Source organism: Bufo bufo, chromosome 5 (assembly GCF_905171765.1).
Source record: "Bufo bufo chromosome 5, aBufBuf1.1, whole genome shotgun sequence".
Taxonomy (NCBI): Eukaryota; Metazoa; Chordata; class Amphibia; order Anura; family Bufonidae; genus Bufo; species Bufo bufo.
Genome location: NC_053393.1, coordinates 66,798,091 through 66,818,212, shown reverse-complemented (window position 1 = coordinate 66,818,212; position 20,122 = coordinate 66,798,091). Strand labels below are relative to the sequence as shown.

Genomic DNA, 20,122 nt, shown 5'->3' with positions numbered 1-20,122 from the left:
AGGTTCGGTAAGCTGAAAGCTGGGGGCTCCTGTTGGGCTAAAAAGGCCTACAGGGGTAGATGGATATATTGATTTTGGAGGATTTGATGCCCTTGGGTCGGCGAGTGCGGCCGAGGGTAAGGAAGAGATGTGGGGAGTGAAGAACGCAGCTTGCAGAGTGTTATTTCGGGGGGAGGTGAGGAGATGTTGGTGTGGTAGGGGTCTGAAAGGATCTTACATCCTAAGTCATGAGAGCAGCAGTTTAGAATACTGGGCAAATTATTGTATACCTGAGGCCTATACAGCAGTGCCAGGGTATTTCGGATTATTAGGGGAATCTCTTTGTACATATCTAAACATAATAATGCAAATGGTGCTTTTACCTTCAAGACTGAACCGATGGCACATAAACAGGCCATGTCGCCGCCATTATGGGACTGTTCTAGGAAAGTCCCCTAGGACTGGTGAAGCATGGTAGATAGATAGAAAGTATGGCAGACAGAACCCCAAGGATCAGCAGCAAGGGGCAAACCAAAGCAGAACAAGGAACTGACTACAGAACAGAACAAACCAGACTGACCCAGAAACACACGGATCACAGGCAGAAATACCCGCTCAACGAGTGCTCCTGTGAGGAACTCGCCCACAGAGCAACTCAGGGGGATTAACCCTTACAGGTCAGGGAACCAGAACACAGCACAAGGCTGCAGTACCGGGCGTTGCCCATGGCAACCAGGAACACTGAACAGAACAAGGTGTTGCCCTTGGCAACCTGGATACACGGATACAGACACCGTCAAAGCGGTACACACGTACACGGGCAGTTTCACACCAGATACCGCAGCCAGCACGCTGCCCCTAGCAACCGGCCTGCAAAGGATTTCGGCCTGCAGCCAGTAGGCCAGGAAGCATGCAGCCAGCCTGCACGGCCTCGCGCAGCACGGTGAACCGCACCGTGACACTGGGGCAGATGGGATTTTCAGGAAGAGAATGCGACAGCTGAATGTAATGACACATTTCACTTAGGGATCAGTTACTTCATTTTGGAGAAAAAGTACTTTTAAATCCAAATTCAAATGAGAAGTTAAGTGCACTGAGGGCGGGCCTAAGCCACTATGTGCGGCCTTGCTTCCTGTACCAGCCCCTCCCTCTCCTTCTTGATTGACAGGACCAGGTTCCTGCATAGCCATCTTGCCTGTCCCAATCAGCAAGGAGAGGGAAGAAGCAGGAGGAGAAAGGGTGCACAGAGTGGCTTGGGCCCGCCCTCGGTGCACTTAACTGCTCATTTACATATTGATTAAAAGTAGTTTTTTTCTAGAATGAAGCAGCGGATCACTAAGTGAAAGGTTTTATTACGTTTTGCTGAGCTAGCCCTACAAAGCGTTGTCCCTGCTTTATCAGTGAATTTCCTGGTGACAGACTCCATTTAACATTGCTGGGCCCCAAAGCAAAATCTGTAATAGGGCCCCCAACTACCATGATACTGGTTTATGATACTGGTGTCTTCTTATGTGGCAGAGGACTCGGGCGTCCATCATGCCCCAGGGCCAAAGTACAGCTCCTACCTTTGCACCTCCTATAGCTGCCCCCCCCCCCTGGCTCCTGCTAAACTTTTACCGAAGGGATGAATTCCAAAATTCTGTTCCTCATTAAACGTACAAATCTACAGCATCACGTAATGATCTATCGTTCTAAATGCTGAGAGATCAGAGGGATCCCTTTAATTACAAGTCTGGCTTTCTGTGGCAGCGCTTGCCCGGTCTGTAACTTATCCAGGATGGGATTACAGATGGTGCAGAACTGATTGCTACATATGCATGAGGCACATTGTCATTCAGACGGCGCTTCTCCTCTGTTTCTGACAATCATGGTGGTTACAGTAGTTAACGATTCCGCACTGACAAAGAATTGCGCATGTTCTTTCTAAAAATAATTTCTGTTTGAACATCGTTAATTAAATGCTTCCATGCTGTGCGGTTTATTAATCTTCTGGTACTCTGCCATGAAAAAAAAAGAAGAGGTCCCTCACCCTCTAAAGTATTTAGCTCAAAGACTGTTGTGATCAACACTTAAAAAGTGTGCAGACTGGGGGACATGGAAGCCTGTGCACACATGAAAAAAAGCCTGTTTGTCCTAATTACTGCCGAGGCTTAAAACTTTATTTTGATAATTATGGAATGACGAGTAACAGGGGAGGGGAGGGCGCCAAGGCGGGCAGCTTCATATCTGTGTAGGTCAACAGGTTTGTGCTATCGGTTTGTTCTCATTGTTTGCGGACAATTCCTTGTTAATTTTATATTCCCTTTGGTTTACTCTGCTGTATAATGAGGTGTAGGATGCTGGAAACATGTACCTCCCTGCTCCTGGCGGATACGCTCACCTGACCCCCTGGTGTCCCTGGCATCTCTGGGCTCCTGGCAGGCAGAGCTGGCGGAGTAGCGCTGCTCCACCTGCAGCAAGCGCTTGTGGGAGCCGTTGCAGAGGATGGGAGTGGTAGTGGCCTTGATGAGATGTTATGTGTCACGGTGTGCTCCCTGAGGCCATCACTGCCTGGGGTTCAGTCCAGTGAAAAGGTGATGTGAAGAGACCAAGCGGAGATTGAAGAACAAACAACATTTTTCTTTACTGAGTGCAATGAGGTAGATTGCAGTCCATTCGTCAGTAAGGCCTCCTGCACAAGAACGCGTGCTGCCCGTTGCTGTATTGCAGACCGCATTTGCAGATCCACAATATACCGGCGCTGTTCTGTGGGCATTCCGCATCACGGATGCGGACCCGTTCACTTCAATGGGTCCGCAAATCCGGAGATGCGGAATGGTGCGTAACAGAACACTACGGAAGCAGTACGGAGTGCTTCCGTGGGGTTTCGGCCTGTACTTCCATTCTGCAAAAAGATAGAGCATGTCCTATCTTTTTGCGGAACGGGCGGATCGCGGACCCATTAAAGTGAATGGGTCCGCGATCCGCTGCGGCTGCCCCATGGTCGGTGTTCGTGCATTGCGGCCCGCAATTTGCCGGCCACAGCACGGCCACGGGGCGCACACGTTCGTGTGCAGGAGGCCTAAGGTGCTCACAAGTCACAGTATGAGTTCAGTGGATGGTTAATGCATTGGCCCTCAATTCAGTCTGTCTCTTGCTACAGTCTCTAAGTCTAGGATCACTGGCTAGCAACTATTACAATGTCTGCAATTTGTCTTAACAATACGACTGGCCAAATCGTACCTGTAGTGTGCAGGGTGTCTTAACTAGTTTCCCCTTCATTGTAACAGGTCCTAAGAATACTTGATGCTGGTCGCGTTGCTGGCTAGAACACTGTAGCCTTGTGTCTGTTAATCTGGAAGTGCATCAGGTGTCTTGACTTGTTATCCCATTGCAGCAGTAGGGATGGTAATGCTTGATGATGATCGGACTGCTGTCTCACACTGTAGCTTTCTCTGGAGTCTCTCTGGAGTAGAGTTCCTCACAGGAGATCTGGAAAAGGCTCTTGGAGAGGAAGCTCTGCCATGTGCTTTCTTACTACACTTTGTCTAGCCTCATACTACTGGAATCTTCTGGAGTTAGGAGGTGGGGCCTACCCACTCCCTCAGCTCTAGAGAGGGCTGGGTCAGGGTGGAAGTTCTGGCCACATAAAGTGCAAAACATCATATTGATATACATTGCCAACAATTTGCAGATACCCCTAGTTCCACTGTGGTGCAGCACATCCACTCCACTCTGGGCTGCAGCCTTCTCCTTGTCTGCAGTTCCTCCGTCTGCCCATTGGAGGAGTGTGATCTTAAAGCGCCAGCACAGCATCCTAGTCTGTGAGCCTATGGCTAGCCTTCCCAGGGTACTTACGACACAGTTGAGAAGGTGCCAGGGCAATAGTTACTTTAGCTTGCTAACTTGTGTGTTATTGTCTGTTCTAACTTGCCATACCTGACCTCTGCCTGTTTCCTGGATTTGACTTCTTGCTGCCTGACCTGAGTTCTACTTGATTCTCATATTGCATTTTGCAGCTGTCTGAATGCAGAAGGGTTATAATACATAGCTAAGCAGATTTGCCAGTCAGGATTTTAGGAAAGCTTGGTGACAACTTCTATGTAAACAAGGTTGTACACAAATTTCTGATGATTATTTAGCAACAGTAGTTGTTGTTAATTGGTCGGAGTCCACTTTTAGCGATTTACAAATGTACTGCTTCCCTTCATACTGTGAAATTCTTAAATTTTTGTCACCACCAGGTGGAGCTCGCGTCATATGGATTTATAGAGCTCCTATTGGACTTATTGGAAGCTATATTATTCTGTATACAATGAGTCCCTCTAGTGGTGTCTGCAGGCAAACTGAATTTTATTGTGAAGAAAAGTAGAATGAGTAACAGGCCCAGGGACTTACACAGATCTCATAGGGCCCCATAGCAAATCTTAGTATGACCCACCTTCCTCACCCCAGTTTCCCCATATGTGTATAACAATCACTCCAGGCAACGTCCAATATTTCTGAAGAATTAAAGGTATTTTTTAATATGCCAAAAAAAAGCTATAAAAAAGTCATAAAAAGTCACCCTCTATGCTGTAAAAAGTGGAATAGCTGCTTCATTAATATGGCACTCATCCTGAGCATCATATTGTCACAACCAGACAGCTGAGAAGCTCTGACAGAAGCCTCCTCCTTGAGTTTTCTTTGTTTTGGTTTTCAGTTCCTCATCTCGTTAGCCTCTCTCAGCTTTCATGTGTTTGGACTGATTGCATCCCTTTAAATTCCTCCCCATAATGCAATAGTGTGCGGCTTATACTACTTCCTGGAGTGTGTGTGCATGCTGTTCCTATTGCCCAGTCTTCTACAAAGATAAGTGCTGTACTTTTATTTGTGATTTTCTGTTTGCTGGATCTCAGTTGACCCTGACTTCCTCCGTGTCTAGTGTAGGGAGCCGGTGGTCGTGTCCCCTCACTATTGTAGGGTGTTCAGGTGGTAGATAGTCGAGGTACGTGGATATGCGACCATCCACCTTTGGGGTGTTCGCATAGGCTGAGCAGTCAGGGAGAGTGACAGGTCTCATGCAGGGGTCTCCCTTTTGTTCCTTAGTTTTGGATCCAGTGAGTCATAGATTCTTTTGCTTTGTCTTGTTTCCTGTACACCATCCGTGACACATATTTATCAATGCATTTCTACCACACAACTAAGTTAAATACAGTGATAAAACTGGAAACTAGGGAAGGAAAATGGACACCTCCCCAAGAGAACCCTAACTCCAGTGCTGACTGACTAACAGTATGAACAGGCCCCAAAGGTAGGCAAGTTCATACACCGGCTAGAATCCTATCTCACCCTATAGGACCCTGGAACCAAAGGGAAGGTCAAACAGGAGTCTCCCTTTTAGGCCTCGTGACAAACAACCGGGAAAGGCAACACACACAAATATGTGAACAAAATACAAAAGGTAAAGGAAACACTTATCTTCAATGGAGCTTTGGTAGCACCAGGAACTCAGCCGAGAACCAGACTTTCACAGTTCTGGAACAACATCCTATGGACAGATGAGACCAAGATCAACTTGTACCAGAGTGATGGGAAGAGAAGAATATGGAGAAGGAAAGGAACTGCTCATGATCCTAAGCATACCACCTCATCAGTGAAGCATGGTGGTGGTAGCGTCATGGTGTGGGCATGTATGGCTGCCAATGGAACTGGTTCTCTTATATTTTTTAATGATGTGACTGCTGACAAATGCAGCAGGATGAATTCTGAAGTGTTTCGGGCAATATTATCTGCTCATATTCAGCCAAATGCTTCAGAACTCATTGGACGGAGCTTCACAGTGCAGATGGGCAATAACCCAAAGGATACTGCAAAAGCAACCAAATATTTTTTTTAAGGGAAAGAAGTGTAATGTTATGCAATGGCCAAGTCAATCACCGGACCTGAATCCGACTGAGCATGCATTTCACTTGCTGAAGACAAAACTGAAGGGAAAGCAGGAACTGAAGACAGTTGCAGTAGAGGCCTGGCAGAGCATTACCAGGGATGAAACCCAGCGTCTGGTGATGTCTATGCATTTCCAGACTTCAGGCTGTAATTGACTGCAAAGGATTTGCAACCAAGTATTAAAAAGTGAAAGTTTGATTTATAATTATTATTCTGTCCCATTACTTTTGGTTCCTTAACAAGGGGGAGGCACATATGCAAACTGTTGTAATTCCTACACCGTTCACCCGATTTGGATGTAAATACCCTCAAATTAAAGCTCACAGTCTGCAGTTAAAGCACATCTTTTGTTTCATTTCAAATCCATTGTGGTTGTGTATAGAGCCACAAATGTTAGAATTGTGTCGATGTCCCAATATTTATGGACCTGACTGTATACCACTGACCAGGCCCCATCCCACCACATCAGTGCCATGGAATGCCTCTGTTAAAAAACAAAAAATCATTTGTTACATTTTTGCACTTTTCCTTGACAGCAGATTGTGTGCACAATCAAGGGCTATTTTGCTGCATTTTCAAAACTTATTTTCAATTTACTTGTTTTTATGGTCTGATGGAAACAATGCAGTTCTTAAAAGAGCTCTAAGTGGTACAGTTTCTTTTTGCAGAAATCCATTAGGTGTAGGGAGTCTTATAAGCAAGGCTCCCAGGAAAAATATGCAAATGAGCTTTCCCCCAAAAGAACATGAATTGTCTCTTTTTAGTGTCACCTGTAGGCAGTGGTGTGCCTAGGGTGTTTGGCACCCGGGGCGGGTTCTTTCTGGGGTACAATTTTTTTAAAGTATTGCCCCCCCCCCCAATACTTTAAAAAAATTGTACCCCAGAAAGGAGGGGGCACACATCTGTACAAGACTACTGTGAAGGTTGTACGATGAGGGCAATACTACTGTAAGTGGGGTACAATTTTTTTAAAGTATTGGGGGGGGGGGCAATACTTTAAAAAAATTGTACCCCACTTACAGTAGTATTGCCCTCATCGTACAACCTTCACAGTAGTTTTGTACAGATGTGTGCCCCCTCACAGTAGTTATGCCCACATTGTGCCCCCTCACAGTAGGTATGCCCACATTGTGCCCCCTTACAGTAGGTATGCCCACATTGTGCCCCCTCACAGTAGTTATGCCCACCTTGTGCCCCCTCACATAGTTATGCCCACATTGTGCCCCCTCACAGTAGTTATGCCCACATTGTGCCCCCTGACAGTAGTTATGCCCACATTGTGCCCCCTGACAGTAGTTATGCCCACATTGTGCCCCCTCACAGTAGTTATGCCCACATTGTGCCCCCTTCACAGTAGTTATGCCCTCTCTGTACCCCTTTCACAGTTGTAATGCCCTCTTTGTGCCCCCTTCACAGTAATAATCCCCATTGTGTCCCCTTTATAGTAATAATGCCTATTGTGCCCCCTTTATAGTAATAATGCCCATTGTGCCCCCTTTATAGTAATAATGCCTATTGTGCCCCCTTTATAGTAATAATGCCCATTGTGCCCCCTTAATAGTAGTAATGCCCACTTTGCCCCTTCACAGTAAAAATGCCCTCTGTGCCCCCTTCAGATTAGTAATGCCCTCTGTTCCCCCTCCATAGTAGAAATCCCCATTGTGCCCCCTTCACAGTAATAATGCCCACTGTGCCCCTTCACAGCAATAATGCCCACTTTTCCCCTTCACAGTAAAAATGCCCTCTGTGCCTACTTCAGATTAGTAATGCCCTCTGTGCCCCCTCCATAGTAGTAAGGCCCTATGTTCCTTTTCCATGGTGATAAAGTCCTCTGTGCCCCCTCCATAGTAATAAAGACCTCTGTGCCCCCACCATACTAATAAAGTCCTCTGTGCCCCCTCCATAGTAATAAAGCCCTCTGTTCCCCCTCTGTATAATAAAAAAAAAACAAAAAAAAACACGAACTACTCACCTTGTCCCGTTCCTGAAACTCACATACCTCTCTTCCCTGCAGGCACAGATCGCTCTGCAGCATGTTGTGGGCAGAGATTATGCAGATTTATTGGCTTCAGGCTCCACCCACAAAGGCTGGCAGTGTGATCTGTGTCTGCAGGCTGAATGGTGGAGCGGGGTGAAGTCTTCCTGCTTCACCATTCTGTGCGCCGCCGGCCTGAAGGAGGGGAGGAGCGCTGGGAGTTGAGCGGTGAGTGACAGGACTACAGCTCCCAGCGCTCCAGCAATGAGCGCTTCCATCTGTATTGATGGAAGCGCTCATTGCTTCTGGCACCCCCCTGAGAGCCGGCACCCGGGGCGGCCCATGGAGAAAAAACCTCCCAGGCTGTAAGCTCTGCGCTGCGATTGGACAGCGCTACAGCCAGGGAGAAGAAACGCCCAGTGAGAAACAGGGCAGACTCCTCCCTGGTGTTCCGATAGTAGCAATTACCGTACAGTGCGGGAGAAGGTAACGGGGCCACAGCGGGCGAACGGAGCATAACCCAGGGATAATAGTAAGTGCAGTGAGATCCCTGGGCGCCGCGCCACATTTACAGATAATTATCTTACAATGTTTGGACCCATGAAAGGTCCTCTTTAATAAGTTTTTCAGGGCCCCTTCACATACACTGGCGCGGCGGCGGCGCAGGCGACATTGGTAGCCAGCCCTGTCTCTTCCACCCCCCCCCCCCGTGCATCTTACTGCCAGCCAGCCAGAATCAAGCCGATACAAGCCGGCGCCGTTATAATTAGGCCCGCCCACCAAGTTCCGGGCCCGGGAACTGGAAGTCCGGAACAGAGGAGCGCCATGCGGGAGTCGGGACGGGACCTCACCTCACGGGTTGTGGACAACTGCGGCAGTGCTAGTGACAGTCTGACCAGGCTCTAGATCCGCCACTGATCCCCTGCAGGCACAGATCGCTCTGCAGCGCTGTGTAGGCAGAGCTTAGGCAGATTTCCGGGATGCAGGCTCCGCCCACACACAGGCCGGCAGCGCGATCTGTAACTGCAGGCTGAATGGTGTTGCAGGGATAAGTCTTCTTGCATCATCATTAAGTGGGGGAGAGAAGGAGCAGGGGGAGCTGAGCTGTCAGTGAGTGACAGGACCGCAGTGACCGGCGCTCCAGCAATGAGAGCTTCCATTTATATTGATGGAAGTGCTCATTGCTTTTGGGCTCTGGCACCCCCTGAGAGCCGGCACCCGGGCCGGACCACCCCCACACACACACACTTAGCATGCCACTGCTCAAGAGAACCCCTTTAATGGGTTTGGAGTTTGACTTATAGGGCAGTAACCTATAGGTGGCACTAGTGATACACTTTTTTCATTCTGGAGGAGAGTTAATTTTCATACAGAAGAAATCTTGACAAAATAAGAGAATCATTGTATGGAATTGCCTGGGGCATAAGAAGCTGCTGTTGCCATCACCTCTTAGGATTTTTCTTCACACATATAGCTATACATTACGGTATCTATTGCCTTCCATGCTGTAAGATCTGCTGCTTCTCATTCTGTAATATCCATTATACGTTCTTGTTATCCGGTCCAGCCTGCAGCAGTCATGGGGGTTAAAGGACACTGTGTTCTGCTGGGCCAGTAATTATCTCGCTAATTACACCACATCTTTAAAAATTGACTGAATGCAAAAGGGAAGGCTAAAAGCTGCGATAGCCAGAGGTTGTCTGACCTTACATGGGTACACTGGAACAGCCATTAATCTTGTATGTTACCTCTGAGAAGCTGAGCACATGCAATTACTAGATATAATAGAGATAGGGTGTCACCCATATTCAGGTGAGGGGGTTGTTCTAACCCTGGATGGACATGATTGCAATTGCATTTTCACTGTTTTAACGTGAATTCAAAAGATTTGAGAATAAATAAGCTTACATAGGCTAAGTGAATATATATATTAGCTAAATGTGATAAAAGATATAAAACAGATCACGTACAGAGTAGCAAACGTAAATAACAATCACTGGCCTGCAACACAATGAGGGAAACTCCCGTCCCCATGTTGTAGCACATGGCTGACACCTCATGGTGATACAAGAGAGATGGTGACCTACAACATCCTACCTGGAAGATGTTTTCAGTGGAGCTCAGTTTTTATTTTTTGTGCACAAAGGTTTATACCTCTCAGTCGCTCCTTCTAAGGTTGTCCAGTGTGGCGTATGCATCCCTTATGAGTTAACCGCTCTGGAATGTGGTCTGGTGGTCATCTGACACAGAACAATGATTTTGTATATTACCTAACTATCCTTAACTCCATAGATCATAAGGGATAAAGAAGGTAATTTAATAATTCAAAAAGGGGTTGTCCGGGTTCAGGGCTGAACCCAGACAAAACCCGATCTGCACTTACTCACCATGAGTGAGTGGAACATCGGAGCTTTTTAGGTTCCGATGTTCCCCCTTGACCTGTGCTGAATCACGCAGAGCAAGGGAATTTTCTTGAGATCCGGGCTCTCTATATGTAAGCTAGACGGAGGCTTCCGACTAGCAGTGAGCCCAGTGACGTAACCAGCACTAATGGGTGGTTAAAAACCGCCCATTAGAGCTTGTGACATCGTCAGGAACACTACTAGGTAGAAGCCACTGCCTGGCAGTGTCGAAATGTAAATGATTCAGTGCAGGGCAAAAGGAAGCATTGGAGCGTAAATAGCTCTGATGCTGTACTCGGTCATGGTGAATAAGAGCAGATTGGGTTGTGTCTGGGCTCAGCACTGAACCCGGACAAACCCTTTAAAGGGGAAGAACCAATCAGTACATAATTAACGTAAAATGATGTAAAATACCCTTACAACAGAATCATAATAGGTTAATGACATTGTTTTCCTTTTTTACAGACCCTACTGTTAATTTACAGCTGCCGAGTGAGTTATAGTAGAGCGACCAACTCAAACTTTTTTATCCCATTAAATTGGAATTACAGAGCGCTGGCTTGGTGACGTCATATGTTGAGTTGACATATCGTGATGTTGGAGCAGTTCCATACACAGTGCAGGCCGATGAGTCCTGATATTCGTGAGGACCAGGCTCTCTTCGCCCCTTACTACTGATTGACATATTTTTCTCCTGTAGTAATCAGCAGCGGGGAGAGCCAAGAGCTCCTGAATATGTGAACGCACCGGCACACGCTGTGTACTGAACCATTTTACCACTGGAGCTGTTCATTACATATTTTAGGGAAAGGAAGCAGCCATCTTAGAGGGAGGTAACTGTGTGAGCAGAGAATCCGACGGCATCCAGGTGTGGGAGCAAACCTCAGTGACCAGAGCAGTAGGCAGTGTCCAAGACCCTGATCCTGTCCAGAGGAAAGAGGATTACTTTCAGGAATGCTGATGAGAGCTGAGGAGCAAAGCCACATACACTGCGATACTGCATGTTTGTTGGCGAGGCATTTGTTCTTTTCAGAGTCACCAGCGGAGGCAGAATGGACCCGGGTCGGTAAGATCGTGCACGCACCTCATTACAGTGTTGGCGCCTAGAGACTGAGACCAGGCCTGTAGTTTATTAAATAGGGTCTCTGTCTGTGTCAGGCCACAAGTGTTGCTATTGTTTATTGCAAGGACTCCATAATATAAAGTGACATTTCACACCGGAGAGCTGATAAACTTCCCCACAAACTCAAGCCAGGCTGACGTTTTGCTCAGAAGGAATACTCAGGCACGTGCTACAACACCAGTTATGGGAGGGGGAATACTGTAGAGCTTTGTAAGATTGTAAGCTGTTGTGCTGCATCGCAGGCTAGCCCCTACCACACACCCATACAGTTATTCTTGTTTTTTTAGGGTAATAACAGGTAAGGTGTGGCGGTTTAGTCATGCCCGCCAGTAGGTGAATTACCAGACTTTCCTCCTGCATCCATCGGAGGGCGCCACGCTGTGCAGCACAAGGGTCTCAGCCTTCGGGCTGGGTGTATGTAAATGTATTGTATGTTCCCAGCATTTGTGGTTGTGTTCATTACCACGTTTAAGTAAAATTCTGTTTTGGCAAAAGCTGGTGGTGGAGTTTTTTCCTCGGTCGTGACTTCTCTGTATCCTGGGGAGCCCACCCCGATACACGGCTTACATCATCATAATGTGGATGAAGTGCATTCCCACAACCTGTAATCATACTGTCTGTTCTCCTCTCTGCGCAGCCTCTAGATCTAATAACTACTGTATCATGCTTGTCCTTCTGATGGGACCGATGACTAGAAGCCACCTAACATGTTCTGGAGCGGTTACCTCAATAAGGACTCTGAATGCGGCATAATGACTACAGCAGCCAGCTATTCCCCTCATTTTTTTTATTCTTACCTGTCCTACAGAAAAGACGTCCCATGGCGTACAAATGGTTAAAAAAATAAAATGGCTCATTCTCACGTGACCGGTTCCCTGCTGTTAATGTACACATGCCACTCTTCCTGCTGGCAACCATATACAGCAGGAAATAGCTGAGAATGCCATGCAGGCTGAGGCTGGTTGTCGCTGCAGTCATTCATTTCCTAGGTGCCGTTCACATAGCTGTTTTCTGCTTTTCAAGATGTCAGCAGGATCAATAGGAGCGTTTCTGCTTAACCAGACGAGAATAACTAGGAAAAAACATCTCTGGTTCTAGAGGTCTGAACAAATTCACATTTTCCTACATGTCCCAAACAGCTCCTTGATTTCACCTGTGGTGGGCTGCAGGAGTTCTCCATATATTGCTGATTATTGTTGTGATCTCAGAATCCGGACGCCCTGTGATCCGTTTACTTTTGGAGTTTGTATGTTCCTTTCTAGCATATTAGATACCGGTAATCTTGTAATTCTCTGGTCCAGTGGATGCTGGATAAAAGAAATGTTGATGTATGCAGAAGCGTATTCACCATGGTGTCTGGATTGGGGAATAACAATAGGAAATTATAAGTTGTAACTGGAAGCAATGACTAAGGGGGCATAAACAAGTTAATAATTAAAGGGTAAAACATTCCTCTTTGTGCCCTCATTTCCACTGGCTGTTTTAAAAGGAATTTGTCAGCAGTTTTGACCAATGAATAAAATCCTTTTGTGGAGTCCTGAGAATAGTAAGTTTTATTCTGCCAGATTCTGCTACTGCAGGTGCCCTGGAGGTGGAGCATCACTGTGATGTGCTATTTGGATTAAGGGGGATGTCTCACTTCAGCAAACGGCATTTATCATATAGGAAAAGTAAATACCAGGAATTTAATAATGTGCTGTGCAGTGGCGTAACTAGAGTTCTATGGGCCCCAGAGCAAACTTTGGAACAATCCCCCCCCCCCCCCCCCCCCCCCCCCCACATGCCGAACCCGGTCACACACTGTGACCGCGATCCTTACACCCCTGGTTATAATGATACCCCCTCCGCTAATATACCTATAGCACCCACAGTAATATCCCTATAGTGCCCCCAGTACTGCCCTTCCACTGCTCCCAGTAATGTCCTTCCACTGCTCCCAGTAGTATCCTTCCACTGCTCCCAGTAATGTCCTTCCACTACTCCCAGTAATATCCTTCCACTGCCCCTAGTAATGTCCCCCACTGCCCCCTCTCACGTGTAATCCGTCAGAGCGCTCCTCTCGCCTCCATCACATGCAGTACAGCATCAATCAGGCCCCAGCACTGCCTTACTAGAATTATTCACAAATTAAGATGGTGGACTGAGTCTAATTTGATGCAGGTGAGATGAGCGCTCTGACGGGGCCTGGCATGAAGTACAGTGACAGTACCGGGGGCCCGGTTACATGTCAGTCCAGCGGGCCCCCTCCCCCGCCCGGACGCTGTCGCACCCTTTGTGACCGTGATCGTTACGGCCCTGGTATTGTGATTGTCCATATTGCCTCCTTTTTTTCATAGCATTAAACACTGCTCATATCCAGGGGTCACTCAGTGTGTGAGTGTCTGTGTCACAGTATGCATATATGTATGTGTGTGTGTGTCACGGTATACATATCTGTGTGAATGTATGTATGCATATTTATTTATATATATACACTCCTCAACATTGAAAATGCAACACCAAGAAGGACAAGCTGTAAGGTTCTGAAAATTACTCATCATTTTTTATGCCTCTGACGTACAAGTTAGAAAAAAAGGATACAAAAACGCAGCACACCGTGTTCTTGTATCCTGCAGAGTCCGGTAAAAAAAAAATAAGTATCCTTTTTTTTTCTTCTTCTTACAATGGAACTCAATGGTGAACGGATTTTCCTTATTGGTGTTGCAATTCCAATGTTGATGTGTGTGTGTATAAAATATATATATATATATAATGTCTATTCACACGTCCGTGTGTGTTTTACGGATCCGCACCGGCACTTAAAGGGGGTTATCCCATCATTATGATCACTGTTAAATCTGTTAATGATTTGACAGTGATCATTTTTGTAAATATATTTGATTTAACAAATTCCCACCGTTTACGAGAAAATTCATCCCCACTTACCTCATTGTTGTCATTCGGTCTCCCCTGGTTACGGCCACCGCTCTTCTCCGGAATCCCAGTGGCCACGCTTGCACATAAGATTCCTTCTTTTCTCCCGGCCGGGCCGCTCGCTGTCCTGAACGTGCAGGCCGCCGCGCATGCGCGATGGTGACTTCTTCCTGGCCAGAATAGTATAGAGCCGCGAACGCGCACGCCGACTCTGTACCATACTGGCCAGGAATAAGTCACCATGGCGCATGCGCGGCGGCGTGCGCGTTCAGTCCAGCACCCGGCCAGGAGAAGACTTCAATCAAGATGAAGCCCGCCCCCAGCCAGAATCCAGGAAGTGAACAGCGCGCAGGCAGCAGGTAAGTATGAAAATGCAAAGTGGGATAACCCCTTTAATAGAAAATGCCTATTATTGTCCGCAATAGGCATATGTGTTTAAATGTCTACATTTACTACAGAAATATGGTCACAAACCCCCCTTTTGCAAAATTGTGTATGCCCCTGTCCACCATTGATGTAAAGAACGGCAATAGAACCTTTTGAAATTCCAAAATACGGGTGGAGCTTGTACCAGCCTAGAGGCCTTCAGCTTGTGCTTAATGTAACTATCACTATGTTTTATGGCCCTGGTCTAAACACGTATGGAAATCTATGGTGGTTTTGATTAGTTTATTGACAGACGAATATAAAATGTTCTCGGACTTGCACTTTTGTTTTAAATAGAGTTTATTCCTTTTCCTTAAAATTGCACAGGTGTTACTTTCCTTTAAGCAGTTTTCATTTCATTTCTTCCAGCTATTCATTGCAATCGGAACTCCAATAATATCGACCACCCTGCCAGCACGGACAACATCAACCTGAACCTCAAGGGGGAACACGCCGACTCGCCCTCCATTAAGGACACTTCAAAAGTTCCAGGGCCCAAGGGGACACCCAAGAAACTGCAGTCAGACGCACCCAAGGTAATAACAAGCTGGGGCCCAAGAGTGATGTTAAAACAAATCATTTAATTAGAGGAGAGTGTTTGTTCTGTAAACACGACAGGAACAGATGATTAGAATGCAAAGCGGAACGAGGAGTCCTGAGGTGAAAATAATTAGAGAAGAAAAATAGAGTGCGGTGGAGAATCAGGACTGAGAATGCCTGGTGAATGTCTAATCACTCTTTATTCACTGCTAGCTGTCCAACTTTGTCTTCTTGAATATTAAATGTTACTTTACAAGTCTGTTTTTTAAAGAAGTTTAGCAAATCGGAATTAGCAATGGCTGGTACGGTACGGGGTGACTTGGACTGTCTTACCATTTATCAGAGGTGGGATCTGTTTGCTCAAAAAGTTGTACATAGTCAACCTTTTCATTGAAGTGACCATGAAAATATAAAATGTCAAATTTTTTAGGATGTTTAGCATGGCTGCCACCTGGACAATGGGGAGCTAAAAGCCTCTGTAGGCTACTACAGTTGCAAGAAAAAGTATGTGAACCCTTTGGAATTATATGGATTTCTGCACAAATTGGTCATAAAATGTGATCTGATCTTCATCTAAGTCACAACAATAGACAATCACAGTCTGCTTAAACTAATAACACACAAAGAATTAAATGTTACCATGTTTTTATTGAACACACCATGTAAACATTCACAGTGCAGGTGGAAAAATTATGTGAACCCCTAGACTAATGACATCTCCAAGAGCTAATTGGAGTGAGGTGTCATCCAACTGGAGTCCAATCAATGAGATGAGATTGGAGGTGTTGGTTATAGTTGCCGTACACTATAAAAAACACACCAGTTCTGGGTTTGCTTTTTACAAGAAGCATTGCCTGATGTGATTGATGCCTCACACAAAAGAGCTCTCAGAAGACCTACGATTAAGAATTATTGACTTGCATAAAGCTGGAAAGGGTTATAAAAGTATCTCCAAAAGCCTTGCTGTTCATCAGTCCACGGTAAGACAAATTGTCTATAAATGGAGAAAGTTCAGCACTGCTGCTACTCTCCCTAGGAGTGGCCGTCCTGTAAAGATGACTGCGAGAGCACAGCGCAGACTGCTCAATGAGGTGAATAAGAATCCTAGAGTGTCAGCTAAAGACTTACAAAAGTCTCTGGCATATGCTAACATCCCTGTTAGCGAATCTACGATACGTAAAACACTAAACAAGAATGGATTTCATGGGAGGATACCACAGAGAAAGCCACTGCTGTCCAAAAAAAACATTGCTGCACGTTTACAGTTTGCACAAGAGAACATAGATGTTCCACAGCAGTACTGGCAAAATATTCTGTGGACAGATGAAACCAAAGTTGAGTTGTTTGAAAGAAACACACAACACTATGTGTGGAGAAAAAGAGGCACAGCACACCAACATCAAAACCTCATCCCACCTGTGAAGTATGGTGGTGGGGGCATCATAGTTTGGGGCTGCTTTGCTGCGTCAGGGCCTGGACGGATTGCTATCATTGAAGGAAAAATTAATTCGCAAGTTTATAAAGACATTTTGCAGGAGAACTTATGGCCATCTGTCCACCAGCTGAAGCTCAACAGAAGATGGGTGTTGCAACAGGACAACGGCCCAAAGCATAGAAGTAAATCAACAACAGAATGGCTTAAACAGAAGAAAATACGCCTTCTGGAGTGGCCCAGTCAGAGTCCTGATCTCAACCAGATTGAGATGCTGTGGCATGACCTCAAGAAAGCGATTCACACCAGACATCCCAAGAATATTGCTGAACTGAAGCAGTTCTGTAAAGAGGAATGGTCAAGAATTACTCCTGACCGTTGTGCACGTCTGATCTGCAACTACAGGAAACGTTTGGTTGAAGTTATTGCTGCCAAAGGAGGTTCAACCAGTTATTAAATCCAAGGGTTCACATACTTTTTCCACCTGCACTGTGAATGTTTACATGGTGTGTTCAATAAAAACATGGTAACATTTAATTCTTTGTGAGTTATCAGTTTAAGCCGACTGTGATTGTCTATTGTTGTGACTTAGATGAACATCAGATCACATTTTATAACCAATTTGTGCAGAAATCCACATCATTCCAAAGGGTTCACATACTTTTTCTTGCAACTGTATATACCTGCTACCCACCAGTTGCCGAATGGGAGCTATGAAGGTTCAATGATCAAAAGGAAATAGACCTTTTTGGTAGATGTTGAGGGCCAACCTGTTTTCCAACATGCTCCATCCAGTATTGTTTCCCTCAAAATATATGGTGTAGGCCTAAATTTCTGCATATTGTTCAGATTATTCATTTTCAGTTCAATATTGGTGGGTCACAGTAGAATAGACGTCCTCAGGTGCCCACCAAATGTACAGGATGGCGGCTTGGGCCATTTGCAAGCATGGGATATTTGTGATGGCATCTTGAGGTTTAGAGGCAAGCACTATTAGCTTCTATAAATTTTAACATTTTTTGTTATTATCAGCTGCAATTTAAATCATAGCATCTATGTGTAAGATGCACCGAGGATAAGGTTAGTAGGTTCTGAGAGCTCCCACAGCACAGTTTCTAGATCTAGAGTCAGCATCCGGCTGGAAAGGGTCAGACCAGCTCACTGACAACAGCTTACAGTGCTCCACCTCTCGGATAACCTTTTTAGCTGGATGACAGGAACATCATACAGTGCTTCTGACTTGAAAAATGGCTGAGGTGGCAAGTGCCATATTCAATACCCATGCAAATTATTGCCTGCAAATGTGTAAATATGCGTTTGTAATGGGATTCGCACAAATGCTGGCATGGACATAGTATGTTTGATATGAATGGTTCTGGGTAGTAAGCCCTCACTCTGGCAGCTATGAGTGTTGTATATTAAATTAGCAGTGGAAAGATCAAGGATTTTATTGCTGCTCATAATCAAATCTGGCGGGGCTAGTTTAACCACTTTAAAGTAATATATAATCAGAAAATGACCTATTGTTATTTTATGTTAAACACATTTTAAAAGAATCTTTGGTTAGTTTTAATTTTTCATGTCACTATCTATATTAAAAAAATTTGCTAAAATCCTGCAGTTTTCATATTGTCTATGAAGTCTAATATTAGGTGCCACTTTTTGTTCTGTACAGATAACTTTTCAGCAGTCATCTAATAATTATCACAGGCAGGATTACAATGAAAGGTAATGTGTGTGTATATATAGATAACATGAGATCTACCATTCACAATAGGTGATTGTCAGAGCTTACCAGGGACCCCCGCTGATCAGCTGTTAGGAGAATCCGGCTCCATCAGAGCTGTCTTCTCTTCCTAGGCCATGTGACGTTACATCGGTCACACGGCCTAGTTGCAGCTCAGCCCCATAGAAGTTAATAGTGCTGAGCTGCAATACCAACCACAGCTGCTGTACTATGTATGGCGCTGTGCTTGGAGACCGGTGAGTGCGGTGGCTCCCTGTAACAGCTGATCGGCAGGTGTGTCAGGACTCGGACCCCTGCCCATCTGATTTATCAGTATCCATTCCTGGATAACCCCTTAAAAGGGTTTTGCTGTAAGCCGTGTACCGAGGTGGGCTCCCCAGGATACAGCGAAGTCACGAACGAGGAAAGCAACACCGACACCAGCTTTTATGATAACAGAAACTTTACTGAACAGAAGTATTAAACACAATCTCAAATGTAGTGAATATATAATAAAGTTACATATGCTTGGCCTGGACGCCGAGACCCCTGTGCTGCACAGCATGGCACCCCAAGATGGCCAACAGACACCATTTGCGATAATTTACCTATTGCGGGCACAACTATCACTGCCCCACCGGACCGCTTATTACCCTAGAAAACGGAAAGAATTGTGTGGGGTGCAAGATACAGGCGGCCTGCGGTGCAGCACAAGAGCTCACAATCTTCCAGGTTTGTACAATAGTTTTCTCTTCCCTTACTCCTAAAACTGACACTGTAGCAAATATCCGTAATGCTCCCAGTCAAGATGCTGGAGTAGCTGAAGTTTGCAGTGAAGTCCCTTGTTGATCCAGGAGCGAACTATAAACCTATAACTAGTAGGTCCTGGTGTTGGGTCATTTCACAATCCTTGCAGCACAATCCTTGCAGCACAATCCTTGCAGTCTGCCTCACCCAGAGTCCCTAACTGACTAACTAACTGCAGGCTAGATCACAGTCTTTAGTTTTCTTCAAGGGTCCCACAATATACTGCGGTGCGTGCACGATCGGGCTTACCGACCCAGGTCTGTTTTCATCCGATGGTGACATAAACCAAATAAGTCTGTCCATCCACATGGAGGCCTTGCAGGGTCTGTAGCTCCGTTCCACAGCTTTTCTAGTCTTCCGGGAACCGATCCTCTCTTTCCTGATGCCTGGATGCCACTAGATGCTGCCTTCCAGCTCCTGTCTCTGCAAAACATGTCTGCCGAGTCACTTCCTGGTTCTTCTTCAGCTAGTAACCACACCTCTCAATGCATATTCAATTACTTGCAGTATGTTAGCTGTGTTGGGAAACAGCGGCCTCTTGTGGCAAAATGCAGAATGACAATTCTAATAAAGTAATGTGTACAGAAACAGTATGAGCTGTTTCTCCATCTTACATTGCCCCGTCAGCGAATAGCATTTATTATGCAGAGAAAGTAGTGGCATTTTTTCTTATAGTGCAAGCACGAGCACCAATGATGGATTACATGGTGGCTGTAATCATGGAAACGAGCAGTGTATAATGTGATAGAAAAATGAAACCAGCCAGCAAAGGAAGCAATATGGGTAATAATAATACATTAGTAAGTGCCTGCCTGATGGAAATGGGACGGATCCGTTATGCAGCCCATAGACTTCTATTATGACGGAATGAATAACGGAATGCCTCTAAAGG

At 45.7% G+C, this 20,122-nt stretch overlaps 1 protein-coding gene across 1 annotated transcript in view; it reads left to right on the top strand.

Moving 5' to 3' along the window:
- The window catches only part of SAMD12 (sterile alpha motif domain containing 12), a 608,525-nt gene that overhangs the window by 21,242 nt on the left and 567,161 nt on the right, over nucleotides 1-20,122 (top strand). Inside the window, exon 2 of the mRNA XM_040432862.1 lies at nucleotides 15,095-15,261. Coding sequence (XP_040288796.1) covers nucleotides 15,095-15,261 — 167 coding nt within the window. The remainder of the gene's footprint in view (nucleotides 1-15,094; nucleotides 15,262-20,122) is intronic.